Genomic DNA, 16,449 nt, shown 5'->3' with positions numbered 1-16,449 from the left:
AATTTTTTTAATGGATTCGATCGATTGATCGTGGAATGTGGATGAATGAAGTTAGCTAATTTTTGTTTAAAAATTGTATATTAACTTAGTTCATGCGTATAGAATGATTTTTGACATGGTACGCAAAGGTAAAATGCAACTAAATTATGCTACATGAATGTATCCGTTAAAATCTGAATTTTCCTTTTCGTAAAGTAAGTGGCATAAGTAAAATAGCAAGTGATATTTTAACATTTTTGTAGTGTAGCATAAATAAACTTTCTTATAGTTTTGATGCAAATCGGAAGCTCTGATAAAAATGGGGCATTTGCAGTTTCATCAAGATGTGCTTTCCAATAAGATTGATAGATTATTCAAATTTGACCGGTGTATACGTAAAATTTCATCGCCTCGAATTTTGTTCAATATAAATACTATGATAAGTGCACATAACACGGAATATGTATCTGTAAAAACTGGACGCACGCAGTTGCTTACACAACATTTTCTCAGTTGAATAAAATTGATCGGTCTTTTTTTTCAATAATATCATATTCTATTTGACGTTTTCGCGCGCGCGTGTGCGTGTTTCAATGTGTGTTGTCAGTTGTGTGAGAGAGAGGACCATATACACTTGTAAAGCTATGGTATATTATGGATGGTTATCGCGCACGAGACAGACTGCAATAAGACCATTGGCCTGCACGTGAAATCACTCCGGCGTGGCCTACGGCACGTCTCGACGTGTGTTGTACCCTGGTATGGCATGAGCGAAACGCGAAGGCAGTTTTACGCCCGGAGAACTACTGGACTATATGGGCTATTTAATAACTTAATAGGCTATCTGTATAGCTGTGCCACAACGGAATTGGTAGATCACGTATTTGAAACTGCGTATAAGGAGGCTATTTGAAGCGTCGTGGACGCGAGCAGTTTCGGCTAACGCTGTCCAAACCTCGTACTTATACATATACGATCGACTAAATCTTTCTGCTTCTAGATGGGTGTCGTACGTACGGTTTACTATGCGCTATACACTATATGTACGTGTGTGTATTTGCAGTTGCTGGTGCTTGGCCTTGCACTTTGCAGCCATATCGCCGTGAGCACAGCCGTCTGTGCATGTTTGCTCGGTCCAGCTTGTGCTGTTCTATTATATCCGTGCCGACATTATTGTATACATATTTGTGCTTGTACAGTGTACATGTACAGGTACCCATAAACTTCTCACGTCTGCGATATGCATAAGCGTAAGCTGTTATTATATTGATGACGAGTAATCAACAAATGCTCGAGCCGTCTGTTCAATCCGTGTATACTGTATCTAGCATTTCTCTACCTGCATTCATTCGTTTTTTTTATTAATCAAAAGTTAAAAATTTTAGATGATCTTTTCTTTTTAAATATTAACGAATCAATTGAAAATAAAACTCGTTGATACACTCTTATTCATTGCTTCTTAATAAATTTTTCTTCTCAAATTAAAGAAAATAACTGACAAGGTATGTTGAAAATTATTGTTTCAACTGCGCTTAATAAAATATACTCACTCTCATACAATGAAGAGCACACTTGCTAAAGCTATTGCATACTCAAGCTCAGGACCAATCCCAACGTCTTTCATAAAAAATTAATTAAAATCCCATGTACAGCACGTTTATTTCAATCAGTTATCAATGTCACTCACTCTATAGAAGTGTATATACGTTTCATTTATATACGCAGAAGTGATTAAAATGTAAAACTCTTGCCCGAGAATCATCCGCAGTACGCCGCACGGCAGATGCGTCGCTTTGTACTTAAAAATTTTAAGTAATGGTTTATCGGTATCGTGGTAGCCGAGAAGTGATCTGGCACGTTCGGTCTGAGACCTCCTTGATGGAATGATGTTTTTATTTGCCAATCGCTCCTCGGCATGCGCAGCCGGCTTTGGTACGTATGCGTACTCAAAGCGTCGTGTCCGCAAAGAGAAAATCAAATCGCGCTCGAGCGGCTCCGCCACAGAGAGGCTTTTTTGCATCGCGGCGCGCGGATAAGCGCACAGGCTCTGCGCTCGCGTATAATCGGATATACGATAACGCCTGCAGTCGCTGTTGCCACTGCTCTTACTGCTGCTGCTGTTCGCTTCGGTGCACGCAGCTCAGGCTACTGTGCATACCTATGCGTACTTTGCGTATACACGTTCTCGCTTTTAAATATGCCCGCGCTTGACGCGCACGTCAACGATATTAATTTTTACTCCGTTCAGCATTTCACGTGGGTAGCGAGATGCTCGCACCAGTCGCCAGCGTAATATTTTACATTTTTATCGAGACCATCCTTTTTCGTCCCTTTGACTTTATTCGCGCACTTTACTTAAAACTTCACCCATGTCTTCATTTTACGTAAATATTTATCATGCCGAGTAATTAAATCACCAATTACTCGTGGAATTTCGAAAATTGCATGCATATGAAATCGAACTCGAGGTCCACTGATCCTTTCCGAGAATGCGTGCTTCTCGTTGGACTATATTGTGAGATAAGCGGACGCCTCAGGCCATGCGAAAGTCTTAATTACCAAAAAGGCACTATAGTTGTCCTGGTATTGCGCGTCTTATCTTCGATGCACCAATGTGTGTATATGCAGTTCGAGTCACTTATCGACACCGCGTGACTAAAAACCATTGGACATGCATTAACGCAGCTAGCAAAAAGTTATTTATGTTCAAATCAACTTTGTTTTTATGTCATTTTGATTCACTTGAGGGCAGTATGTAATTGTACGCACAAGTACGTTTTTTTTATAATGTGTATATTGAAGTAATTGAAACATTCGAATAACGAGAGTGCGCATAACGAGAATTGCAGTTTTTTCTTGTGTTTCAAATTTCTCCGTTATAATATATACAGCTAAGCGTGATAAAGCATGCTTGAACATTTAAAGATAGCTATTGGTAATAAAAAATGTCGTTTTTATGTAAAAAGCTCGGACGCAAGATTCAACATAACGCACTCGTATATCTACGTTTATAATAAGCACGTGACTGATGTACGTGAATTATCGAAATGACGCATGCATCTGTTGCTTCCAAAAGCTCGATGCATATTTCAAAGCCGTTTGTGGCAGATATACCACGGTTACTTCATGCCTCTCGCTAATGGCATTGAATTATTGATATGTTCATTCGAACAATGTATCACAGGTGCAGCTGTTTTGAAGTTGCAAACATGAACTTTAATTAGACCTCAAACCTCGAAATTAATTACTTGGTAGCAGTTTTGCTGTTACTGAGTAACGTACTCTACAATCTTTACATGATATCGAACGGCAGTCAAGTGCAAATCAAGTTTGACTGAACTGTAGACTAAGAAATTCCTGGACGAAAAATTAAGTTAAAATTAAAAAAATTTAAATGTAAACGAATAATGCAGTTTTTATCAATCATTGTTCAGTTATCATCAAATTAGCTATAAAACACGGGGAGCTTGGAATACTATTAAGCCTTACATTCAATTTATGTAAAAGCATCTCGTTAAACTAGCTTGAAGCTAAGGCCTAGAGAAATTATTGTCATCTGCTTGCTCATCAGACGTAGCATATCGAAATTCTCCCTGGCTCTGGTGCGCAAGCACAAGATGACCTCAGATTAGGTGATTCGTGCGCAAGAAGACGGCTAATGACTGTAATAATTATATACCCTTCGTGTTCTGGTCAAGGCTTAATATTCTCATGGTGTTCACACGATGCCCATTTCGTCTCCCGTTTCTTTCTTTCTCTCTGTTTCGCTCATACAATACATATACGCTCGTGCGATCAATCGTGTCAGCGTGATTGATCGATGTTCTTGAAAACTTGGTATAAATATAAAAGATGCGCGCGCGCGACGCATAGTGCTGGTGCATGCGGTATATATTACGAGCTGCACAGCCAAGGGCGTGAACTTTTCGATGCATGCCAAAGCTCGCTCAGGTTAATTGCTTCGTCTAGATGAAAAAAAGAGAATTTTTTTAGTTTGCTTTCAGGTCATATATACATCAACTCTTCAAAGTTAGAATGTTATGCATCGAGACACAACAAAAATTCTTACCGATAAAACAATTCAAATAAAACAGATGTAATGAATAGATTTAACAAAATTTTTAACCTTTCTTTTTTTATTGAAAATCCATACGTTTTGAAGATGAAGATTTTTCAAGATGAATGTCCGTCTTAAATAAAAAAATGCTAGGCAAAGTTTAACGTTAGACTTAATGGGTCTTGAATTCGAGTTACGATTTACAACTTTGCATCACGAAAAAGTTACTTGCTGATAAAAGTCTCATGCCCGCTTAATCTTAGACGTTCGACTTAATAGTCTTCGAAAATATATAAATGGCCGAGAAAAATGCAACATATAACTTGAATGGACCTTATGCACGGCCATTTTGTCCTTTGCAGGTCTTTGTATTCAATCATATAAAGGAAGGTGAATAAATAATAATGACAATTAATTAGCTATCGTTTTCTACAATTATTAGAACGAAAATATTTGAAATTATTTACTACTAAAAATAAATTCGTCTTCATTATTTATAATTAAAATCATCCAATAAAAATCAATAGATAAATAATGACAGTATAAAATTCATACATGTTTAAATGGCGACTAATCTGACTAATAATTATTGTACTTGTATGTTCTCAAATATACACTTTAAATTACAGTATTTATTGAAATATTTCTCTTTCTTTTAAAAAGTAATTCTCTCTGCCGCAACGGATTTTTCATCTTTTATGAGGTTCCAACCCTTTTCTCGTCTAATCGCTTTTTTCCCTTCTTGTACCCCAGGCATTTCAAGCTTTTTCTCGGTCGTTTATTATATATACGTCCTATACATTGTGTAGTCACGTCGAACCCAGCAGAGACATTTTTATGTGGTAGCTCATCGATTCCTCGTTTTCGTTATGCTAAAAAGCCAGACGAGAAAGAATCTATCGAGTCATCTTCACGCAGCTACTAAATGGAATTTGTCAGAAAAATTTGATTCTATGGTATGACTCTCGTCGCGAATTTTGCATAATCCTAGGAATGGTAATATATTTTTTTTCTTTGCGGAGTATGTCGATCGAAAAAGCCCGCAAATTGTCGACGCTCAATTTGATGTAAAATGCATGTACCATAATAAAATTATGTGTATATACTTATTATTTGAATTGAGACTTATTGATTTTTGCTACACTATTTTATTTGGAATTGTAAATAGGCTATAAGTGTCCGTGAAACCCACGTTAATACATTTTTACTGAACTCAACTTTTTTTGTTATGTTGCAGAATTCTGAAAAATTATGATAGTAGAAATTAGACGCGAAACAAATGTATTGATATTTGAAAACTCAATTTCTTTTTGAGAAAATTAAAATCTGTATCCCATTTTCATCCATTATCGTTTTAAGAATTAAATAACATCCACATAAATATATTTTTAGGGGCTTTTTATAGTGTATTTTAAAAAGTGGCTATATTCACTGAGTGTTAGTCAATCTCTGATTTTTTTGAACAGCTTTTTTTGACAAGTCAAACTAATTAAATTATTTTTCAAAGTTCATTATTGGATATCCAAATTAAACTCATACAATAGGTGTTAGCATCGTCTCGAAAATCAGCTGCAATACACGCTTGACTAAACTGTTTAGTTCTTTGAAGGGCTCCAGTTATCGGGTAACGAGAAAGCGCACTTATATTATATATCTATTGCTACGCCTGTCTTGCCAGAGAGGAGGTCTATATGTGCAGAGAAGTATGCAATCTGATGAAAATTATGAAGTCAAGAGATGACGTTGTAGGTAAAGACAGTTCTTGAGTGTTGTTTGCGTTTGATGAACTTGGCTCTGCTTTAGCTGTGTATTTGATCAAGTGCTCTAGACGATCATGTACTACATCACGTATTTTACTGTGTGATACACTGTGTTATATATATTGTATACTTATTAGGGGATGTAGGAAACCCAATAATTTCAAATCAATCTGCGCCCCTCATTAGGACTGGGACAGGTGCAAGCCAAAAGTATTAGTGCATGTCCGAATGAGTTCACCAAATTTTTTTTCTCGAAATTCTCAAAACATTTTACTGATTATTTGACAAGACCCAATCGTTATCACTTGACATTACAAGGCTGCATTTTGAGCTACGTACTTTTAAGGCTCATGTCGCCCTGAGCTACTATTACAAACTCTCTTCATCCGGCCTGTCAATCCGATCTAGTCAGTTTGAATTGCAATCTTCTCTCTCGCTCTCTTGCTCGCTCGAGCTCTCTTAGCCCCAAGACGAATCCGGCCGTGGGTGGATGAGTTCTCCGGGGAGTTCCATCGCATTCCTCGGGCTAGCTCGTGCTTCGCCATGCCGATGCCGTCGCCAAAACTCATTTCCTCGACGACGGATTATGAGGGCTTGCGCTTCGAGCTTCCAGCTCGCACGATCGACGGAAATCAGTGGTACTGCGGAGGCGTATGTATGAACCTGCTATATCTACACCTATAACGCCTTCGCTCCTGCTACGCGATCGACTTTTCGCTTTGCTACGTGACGACACTACCACATAGGACCTTGCCTCTGTTGTATTTCGTGGATAATTGTAAGCGCGCGTACATAAATAAATCTGCGAAATTTTGAATACGGTTAAATTTGTTTTGTTAATTTTCTCATTAGTCTAATCGAAAAAAGCATTCCGCAGAAGCACATCTATAATAATTCACAGTTTCAAAATTTAACTAATTTTTTAAAATTTTGTAAATAGCTCAATATTTTCACACGCACACGTAAAACCAATGAAAAACAAAAATAATAATAATAATCTGATTCCTTGGAATCCGCTTTCCAATAAAAATAAAAAAAATTTTGACCGGCATTCATGGGAAACAAAATATTCGAATTTTCTTAATCGTTATAGTTCGAAAAACTCCAAACTCATAATTCTCAAAATGAAATCGATTGTATTCGAGTGAAAATGTTCGATGCATATGCATCTATGTGTATGCGTGAATCATCACCAACGATATGGTTGTTCGCGCGTATCCTGATACGCGAGGTAAGCTTTCATGCGTAAATAAACTATTTCACCAGTTTGTCTGGCTAAAGCAACGCACACACCGCATGATCCGCTTATGCATAAATTGCTCTTTGCTTCTGCATATAGCTCGGTTTTCTCTCTGTTCAGTGTGTTTCTCGAATCTATGTATAAGTGTGCAAACTCATCCTCACACATACATTTATGTACACTTTTACATTTATCGCCCAATCTCCATGAGTTATTTCGTGCTGCTTATGAAAATACTTTGTCATCTGAGTTATAATGCTTTCTACGCATTTTGATGAGCAATATTAAATTACTACTTCTTTTCAAAAAATTTTGAGTAATTTTGCATAGGGAGATTTCTGAAATTGTGATTTGACGTTATTCAAAGTTGGTGATGTTAGTTAGGGAGTAAGCTGAAGCGGTTTCTTTAGACTTTTGCATGCGCAAGGCAACGAATTACAACGTTCTAATAAATGTTCAAAGGCAATTTTTTTTCTGCATGTGTAAGCATAATCGCGTGTAAGGTAAAATTTATCAACTTGAATATTGGAGAGCTAGTATAAGAGTTGAAATTTTTCCACGAGTGAATCTAGTGTATTTAAATCAAGGTATAATCATGTTTTTCAATTTTTCACGGAAAAACAAGGCCCCATACCAAAAAGCTCGATCTTAAATAATAGCGTTGCGTACTTCACACACTAAAATTCTTACAGTTTTTAGTGCTTTAGAAAATTTTTTAAAAAACTAAAGAATTTTATAAAGATTTAAAATACAAATATAAGCGACTTAAAACAATGAAGTAATAATTACTTAGAATTCACTGTTTTATTTACTTCAACAAGTTCAAATATAAACGAGTTAAACCAATTAATCAATAAATTACAAAAATTTAATAATTAACTTTACACGTTTTTTCGTTATTGTACTTTTCATTTTATGTCATTGAACTGCAGTGGAGATAAAAGGCAAATGCCGTACAGAAATAAAGTTTAATGACAGAATACAATTATAATAAATTAAAATTAATTGAGTTACCAATGTATCGATTTTATATTTAGTTGCTTTCAATTTAAAATAATAGGCTGTTGTTACAAAATAAGACTTTTAAATTCCAAAACTTTTTTACAAATTAAGCAAATGTATGATTGCTTTGTAAAGAGTGCCATGAAAATAATATGGAAGTGACATTTTTTACAGTGGCTTTATACTTTTACTTGGATCGATAATTATCAAAAATAAAGTAGGATTACAGATGCAGTTATTTGAAATCAACCAGCATATAAATATAACTACATAAATTCACTGTTGACACAAATATATTTACTTTAATTTTTTTTAATTTGTGAAGTAAAGCAATAAATACGTTTTATAGATTTGAATGATTCCTAAGAATTTTGATACATGAAAAAATATATCATGTTCTTATTAGTTATAAAATTTTATAATAACGTCCAAATTAAGTTTAAAAGTGTTTTGTTTAATATCGACAGTTATTTTTAAAAGATTAGGTAAATTTCTGAAATCGTGCTTTGGTCTGTAGCATTTACTTTGTCGCAAAATATATCTAATATAAATTTCTGATATATTATCACGAATAAAAGCTTACAGCGGAAAAGAGAGCTGTCGGTGGGGGTCTGTTTTTACGTAACATCGAGCAAACAAGTCTAAGAAGTTCCATTCTCTCTGTTGTGATTCTTTATCAGAGTTTAGTACGTGTTCACGTCACATACAAAATATTCTTGTTTTAAGTAATGAAAAGCTGATTTGTTTCAGCTTATTTTACTCACTGATTTTCCGTATGCACACATGCAGTTTAGATTTTTTAAGAGTTGTATTCTGTGAAAGTGAGTGAAAGAGAAAGACATAAATTAGTGCTACATTTATTGTGCAAGAAGCATGTGGGTCGTGACATTAGCTACTATAAAGATTAAAACGATGACTTCGAAAATAAACTGTAGGAGTATATAAGTAGTTTCGTGTGGTACTGTAACAAAATTCAAGATTTTTAATTTAGAATATTTTAGTTTTTAAGTAAAGTGTTTACTGAATATTAAAAAAGTGTTTTAAATTTGAAAGCTGAATGATGTAAAATAATTTTATAAAATTCAATTTTTTAAAACTATGTTTTCTTTTTAACATATCGGAAAATTACTTTATACTTCAATGTCTATGTAAAAAATAATTTTTGAATTTGAGATTTGAAATGGTGAAATCAGCTAGAAGAATACGTGTCTCATATACCCAAGAAAATTTAGAAAAAGCTATCACTGCCGTTAAAGCAGGGGCATCAGTAAATGAAGCTAGCAGAAAATACAGAATCCCTAGATCAACTCTTTACATTAAAGTATATTCTACATTGGATATTCATAAGCCAGGATCTACTCCTCTTTTATCTCAAGAAGATGAAAAAAAATTGATCAAATGGTTTGATTATATGTTTACTTTGGAGCGACCTGTTACAAAAGACCACTTAATAAATAGTGTTGCTCTTTTGGCAAAATTATCAAAAAAGAATATTTACAATGCTGGTAGACCATGTGATTATTGGTGCGAATGTTTTTACCGCCGACATGGAAATTTAAAAGAAAAAATGCAAAAAAGTGCTGTGAAGTCAAAATGCGAACCAAACAAAATTACTTTGATGAGGTGGTTTGATAGAATTTTAAATCAATTACATGTGATGAATCTTACTGATATTGATCCAACACGAGTGTTTAATATTGGTGAGACTATTTTACCTCTAAATCCAAAAAGTTCTCAAATAAATCGTATTTATGAGCGAAAAGGCTTAGTGCTCATTGCAGGAAACGTTGTTGGACATATGGTTCCACCAATGATACTTCTTGATTTTGAATCTACGGATGATTTAACAAAGTCGCCTCAAAATTGGGTCATTAGACAAAGTCATGGAGCTTGGCTAGATTCGGAAATTTTCAAAGAATATATACAAGATATTTTTTATCCTTGGCTCGTAAAAAATAATACTCAATTTCCAGTTATTTTATACCTTGATTCTCACGTTCAATTTTTAACTCAACCTCTTACAGAATTTTTTCAAAATCGACAAATAACTGTATTTGTTTTACCTTATAATACTACGGAATTTTTACAACCTTTGGATATTGGTTTGTTCAAGTTCATTGAACAATTTTGGGAAAAAATAGTTCACATTTTCAAGATTGAAAATAAAATGGATTATGTGAGACCAATCGATTTTATTCTTTTATTAAAAGAATTATTTGATAATATTAGTATGGACGAGTTAATGAGCGAAAGTTTTCAAAAATCAGGACTTTACCCTTTATCCGATATTGTAATTGAAAATACAAACCTCAGTTTACAAAAAGACGAAAAAGAAGATGATGAACGAATTCATCGTTCATCATCATCAAATACACTTTTAAAATCAATAGAAAAATTGATTGACCCTTTGACATTAAGCACTTTTAGATGTTTGTTAAATGTTGATAAATGGGAGGGGAATCCTGCAGATGAAAATCTTTTTTATCTTTGGAGAAAAGTATATAATAAAAATAAAACTGGATCTCATTGCTCTAAGAATACAAATTTGAACGCGGAGGTAAGTAAGCTTTTGAGTTTATGCTTATAATTATAAAACTTGTTTTTGAATTCATTTTTATGAAAAATCTAGGAAAATTGTCTTTCATCCAGAGAATTGAGTTTCAATGAAGATATATTTGATCTACCACTGCGAAGCGCAGATATACCTCAAAATGAACAGCTTACTTCGTTCGAAGAAAATATAGAAATACGGGTAAGATATCATACCGTCATACTTCCGAAAAAATTCACGCAAAATGACTTTAATTTCAACTTTTCCTAGGATGCTAACACTATTTCAGAAACATGTGACGTAGAAGAATTCATATCTCCCATAAATGTGATAGTAGCAAATTCAAATGACTCTTTGACATTGGATCCAATCGAATTTAATTATCCTGAATTATTATAAAAGTATAATTGTGTAAAACGATGTTTATTCAAATATGAAATGCAGTTAATAGTCTATTTTTGAAGTATTGTACAAAGTGTATATTTTTTGATTTGTGGTGCTACAGGTTTTAGTGCCTCAATTGAAATTTTAACATATATATAATTTATATGAGTATAATCTCCAGTTTGACTGCGAAGATGTTTCACTTCGTGTTGATAATTTTTTTCATATCGACTTAAAATTGAAGTATAATGTGTTACGTCGTAATTCATTATTAAAAAATCTTTAAATGCTCAGAGAGAATTAAATTAAAAATACATAATAAAGAAAAGCTGAACGAATTAATTTTTACCTGATTATTATTTACTTAATCAAATATAATAAGTGCTACGGTGTTGATGACAAATAATATAAAGTATGAAATATTTGATCTTATTGCTTTTTATTGAAAAAATGCAAATATACAATATAATAAAGAATCGTTATGAAAGATCTATAGCTTTTTATAGTTCTATTCGATTTATAAAAACTATTTATTTTTATCAACAAAGTAAAATATCATGGTGTTTCTAATCATTGAGTACTTTTTATAATAAATGAAATATTATTCACCTACGGAAATTTCGCTGGCTTTGTGAGCATTACAGTATCTTGCTCTTGGCGCAAAGCGCGTTTTTTCTTCCAAAGATAATAAATCAGGACAGATACACACACAGCTGTGAGTACAGATATACTGCTATTGATTGCAATTAATTTCGACGATGAAAAGCTACTTTGATAATAAACCATAATCTGAGACCTTCCTTCTTCAACTAGTTCTTCTTTATTGTCGTTCACGTTTGCGTATCGGGTATAACATGACCAGACTCCTACATCTTCCACTAAGTTGATCACTGATAAATTTTAAACATTAAATTATTCATGAAATACTTCATCTTTTTATCCACAAAATTAATTGCAATTAATTGCACTTACCATCGATGGTTAACTTGCAGTATGAAATGTTGTGTTCAACTTTGTATCTTCCTATGAAATCACTGTTGATTCCTCGACCTCTGGGACTAACCCAACGGCAAGAATCAATGACTTTGTTTGAAGTGGGTAACTGTTTACAAAGTAGTTCAGTTTTACTCTTCTTTTCAATTTTTACGAAATAAGATTCAGCATCAAGCTCGGTTTCTAAAAAAATTAAAGTATTCATTCATTATTTTAAGAAGCATAAATTAAGTAAATTTCAAAATTAATGATGATAGATAATTAAAATTTAAAACGTACCAGAAACAACAACGTCAAAAGTACGAACGACCTCATCTCTATTTGCGATACCCACGTGACATGACCATTGACCATTATCTGATTCATTTGCTACTGGCACTTCAGCTGAGCAATCTCCTAGTTCCAGACCTAGACCGACATATTTTAAAGCGGGTAATTTTACTTTTTCCCCTTTAATAACTGAATGATACGACCCATTAGGGCTACGGAACCAGCAATAATCTAAAACTTCATTAGCCTCGCATTTTAACTAAAAAAAGAAAATTTTTTTAGGTACAAACAATGTGAAAAATGTATCTATTGCAAAGTAATAATCTATTGGATTAAGTTTTACAGTGTTTTCTGATACTATGTAACTTACCTTATACGAAGTACCTATTTTAGCTTTGACGCTCTCTGCTGAAACAGCTGTGTTTGTAAAATTTGTCTTTTTTCCCTGCACCTTTAAAATAGTTCCAGTTATACGACCATCCATTTCAGTCATACACTTCCATGAACCGTAATCGTAAGTAGGATTAGGTTGTAAAATTTTAATGCCGCAATCATACTTTGATCCTAAATCATTGTATCTGCTGGAACCGTTTCCATAATATTCGTACCTGTTGAATGTATAAAAAGTTATTTACGTCCATAAATTGAATTAAAAATTTGTAGACTTACTTTTCATCGCCAATTCCAGGTGTCATGTGAATAATCGTTCGATTGGGCGTAATAAAGTAACAGAACGCCGGTAAATTACTCACTTGGCACAACAAACTGATACTATTATCTGCATTATAAATTACTTCGTTTTTTAAATTGACGGGATCTTCAAAATGAGGAAGTTCATGTAAATCAATGGGACTTTGAAATTGACTTATTAATCGTTACTTTTCGTTTTTACCGTATACGTGTACATTTACTACTTGTTCCACAAGACTTTCCAATCCTTGAAGAGCGTAATATATTTTCCAGGTACCTTCATGAAGTTTTGTAACGTCCAATTGATAATGGCATCTACCAAATTTGATTGGATATTTTTCGCCTTGAGGACCTTCGAAAATGCAAAATTTGACATTTTCAGGTCCTACATCGATTGCTTCGGTTTTACCATTTCTCAAAGTATAATTCATCTGTGTAAAAATTATAGCTAATCATTTTTTCAACTAAATATTTAGTAATTGTTACGATGGAAACAATGAGCACTTACTTCTTTGACTTTCATATTTTCCATATTCTGAACATAAACACTCTTGTGAGAGTAATAACTGACAGTCTTATTTATATCTGCAATTAAAGTCCAAGTTCCTGCAGAATCGTCTGTTACTTTTATTTTAAAACCGCAACCAGAATCTAATTTTTGAGCATCTTCTGCTAAAAATCCCTGTTGATAAAATAAGAAAAAAAATTAAATAACTGTCACATCTTATCTCAACCATTATTACCTTCGGATTTAAAAGTTTGCATTTTTCCTCTTTCAAATTATCTTTAAATTTAATTGTCAAATCTCTCTCAGGAAAAACTACAACACTTCTATCTGGAACGGAAGGTTTCTCGTCATATACCTAAACACCATTTTACAGATTGATGAGATAAGGATTTAATTAGAATAACGTATAATAAAAATCCAACAAGGAGACCACTTGATCCCCGAAACATTGATTCGACTTTTGTGGACACTCCTTACTCGAAAAAGGTGCATCATACCCGTATTTTTGGTTGATTAGACCACGAAAATTTTTTTGAAACGAACCCATGTTTTGGAGGGTAAGTAGTCTTTTTGTGAGATAAAAAAAAATTACGAAATCCATTCATTTGTGTGAGAACATTACTTTTTTTTCTTTCGTATAAAAATTGTGTTTCACCATACCTATAGTAACTTTTTAATTTTTAGATAAACTTGAATATTTTACGTAAATATCTTAATTAATCACAACAATTTTACGGTATATAACTAATGTAAAGTATAAAATATTTATTCTTACGTTTTTTACAAACAATTCATAATTTTCAATGAATTCTTTTTCTGTTCCATTTTTGAACTCCTGCAGTACTTTTATTGACCACAGCCCAGTATCATTTTTATTCAAATAATATATAGAAACTTTGCACTTTTCATAATAATCAAGTGCAAATTTATCATAATACTTGTCGTCATTGCTATTTTTCGAATACAATGTTAAGTAATCTTTTTCGCCATTTGGACGTAGTTCACACTTAGATATTGGACTATCATAATCGTCTCGTACGCCATGATACTCTCCTATAGTTGCGGTATCACCGATTCCGTAATACCTAGTACGTTGAACTGAAAAAAATTGAATAAAATAAAAAATAATAAAAAAATATAAAATTAAATACGAGGTCAAAAGTGATCGGTTTTTATTTTTCATAGATGTGAGTGATGATGTAATGAGCTTTAGCTTAGTTATTTTTTATGACACTTTCTTTTTGTACTATCACTTTTTAAATCTTTATTTAGATTTTCATATCGCATGATATTAAGTATTTTTAAAATAAATTTTGACTACTACCAAAGAAAATACTATCTACTTAGGAGTGGTAAACTTTGATATGAAAACTAGAAACCTAAGCAGATTAATTGTTTTACAATGAAGATAGGAATTTGTAGTTTATAATAATAAACAATTTTTTTCGAAACGAAATTTTTATTTTATAAAAGTAAAAATTAACCCTTACCTGAACTTCCATTGACTGATACAAGCGTGACGAAGCACGCAAGTACGAAAACGAACAGCTCCATTCCGCGCAAACAGTAACACTGAGAGTTAGCTTATCGATTACAATTCCAATGAGCGAGTCAATCAGAAACCTCGATACGTTAATATGTTTTTTTCGATTGCGATATCGATCTTCTTTATTATCGTTAGCTTGTAAGTTAACTAAACTTTCATTAATATGTATAATTTATATAAATTCTCTAAACTATGTTTGAATGTACCTTCAGCTCACTACATCGAAGCAATGTTATCAAATTTTGAAACTTTTTTAAATTATGCACTTTTTGATAAAGTGTATTTAAACTGACTATTCACTTCAATGGGCTACAATAATCTAGGTCACAAAATTTTCAATACATTCTAATTATTTCGATAAAAGCTATTAATTTCTATAAAAAACGGTAATACTTTTATATCGAACAATGATCAAGTGATTAGTCTTGTTGAGCGATTGTTAATGTAGATAAACCCTATATCTCCTTATCTCGTACGTGCGATCTTCAAGGCACACAGAATTTATTATGATAAAAGTATATTGCCACAAAAAATAAGTAGAGTACATTTTCATCCAGTTCATACAAAAATAACAACATTTCGAATGAAAATTTTCTACTCATTCGATCATAATGTGATAAAAATATATTGAGCTAAGCAACGCATTTTTGTACCCACTACTGTGTCTTTTGATTCATATTTTTAATATGAACTTTTATTTGTATTCTGACTCTCGTTTGACATGTGTGTATCATATATTGTCGCCAATTGTCGTATATTTAACATTTTTATTCCGAGTACCCTAGTAATTTTGAAATTGAGGAAAACTAGACCTTAGTCATATTCAGAAGAAATGAACTAAAATTTAATGTAAAAATATTTTACGTCATTCAAAGGCTAACAGATTCTTGGATGCACGCATGCAAATAAATAAATTTTGCAACTTAGTCAGATCGATAGATGGATAAATCTGAGTCAAACCCTCTTTCGAAGACTATGAAAAGTTTTTTACGTGTACGTGCTGCAATCAGCTTTTGATAGAACTTTGGTACTATGCAGCTATACTTTGTCTGCCGCGAGCACGAATACGTGTACCTAGGTATTTTGCATTAATTTTCAACATAAATATATTTTAAACACTCTTTACAATCTAACGCAAGAGTTTATTTAAAAATTAGATAGAATAAAATGAATGAATCTAACTCCCGTCGATAAATTTGGTATGTGAACAAAAAATTGAATTCGAAAAGGTTGACAAGTAACAATCGGTTTCATTAGCTGCTCGTTTTGATAAAACGACATTCAACCAGTTTAGTAGCTCAAAATTTCCATAGTATACCTATTTTATGTAAGTAAGTACAGAAAAAACAACAATCAGTAATGGAAAATTTTATATACGTGAATTTCAACGCACGCGATTACTTTGTCAAACGTTATTGTACTCTGAAGTACTGTACTGTGAAACTGGCTTTTTAAAATTCTGTGGTTTA

General features: G+C 32.9%; 2 protein-coding genes across 2 annotated transcripts; one reads left to right on the top strand and one right to left on the bottom strand.

The window, feature by feature from the left end:
* The first annotated feature begins 9,083 nt into the window (after positions 1-9,083).
* LOC106648865 lies at positions 9,084-11,309 on the top strand. Its single transcript, XM_014366003.2, has 3 exons — positions 9,084-10,595; positions 10,668-10,790; positions 10,860-11,309. Exons 1-3 carry the CDS (start codon positions 9,219-9,221, stop codon positions 10,986-10,988), a joined length of 1,629 nt encoding a protein of 542 aa, XP_014221489.1. The 5' UTR covers positions 9,084-9,218; the 3' UTR covers positions 10,989-11,309.
* A 129-nt stretch (positions 11,310-11,438) lies between these two features.
* On the bottom strand, positions 11,439-15,005 carry LOC106648866. Its single transcript, XM_014366004.2, has 10 exons — positions 14,925-15,005; positions 14,210-14,532; positions 13,670-13,789; positions 13,435-13,608; positions 13,129-13,357; positions 12,906-13,053; positions 12,607-12,844; positions 12,246-12,495; positions 11,946-12,149; positions 11,439-11,863 (listed from the first exon to the last, which is right to left on the bottom strand). The coding sequence occupies exons 1-10, from the start codon at positions 14,986-14,988 to the stop codon at positions 11,583-11,585; spliced, it is 2,031 nt and encodes a 676-aa protein (XP_014221490.1). The 5' UTR covers positions 14,989-15,005; the 3' UTR covers positions 11,439-11,582.
* Positions 15,006-16,449: the final 1,444 nt, after the last annotated feature.

This window comes from Trichogramma pretiosum, unplaced genomic scaffold, assembly GCF_000599845.2.
Source record: "Trichogramma pretiosum strain Unisexual culture from Peru unplaced genomic scaffold, Tpre_2.0 scaffold33, whole genome shotgun sequence".
NCBI classification, from domain to species: domain Eukaryota; kingdom Metazoa; phylum Arthropoda; class Insecta; order Hymenoptera; family Trichogrammatidae; genus Trichogramma; species Trichogramma pretiosum.
The sequence above is the reverse complement of the archived record's forward strand: the minus strand, read 5'-3'. Positions and strand labels throughout refer to the sequence as shown.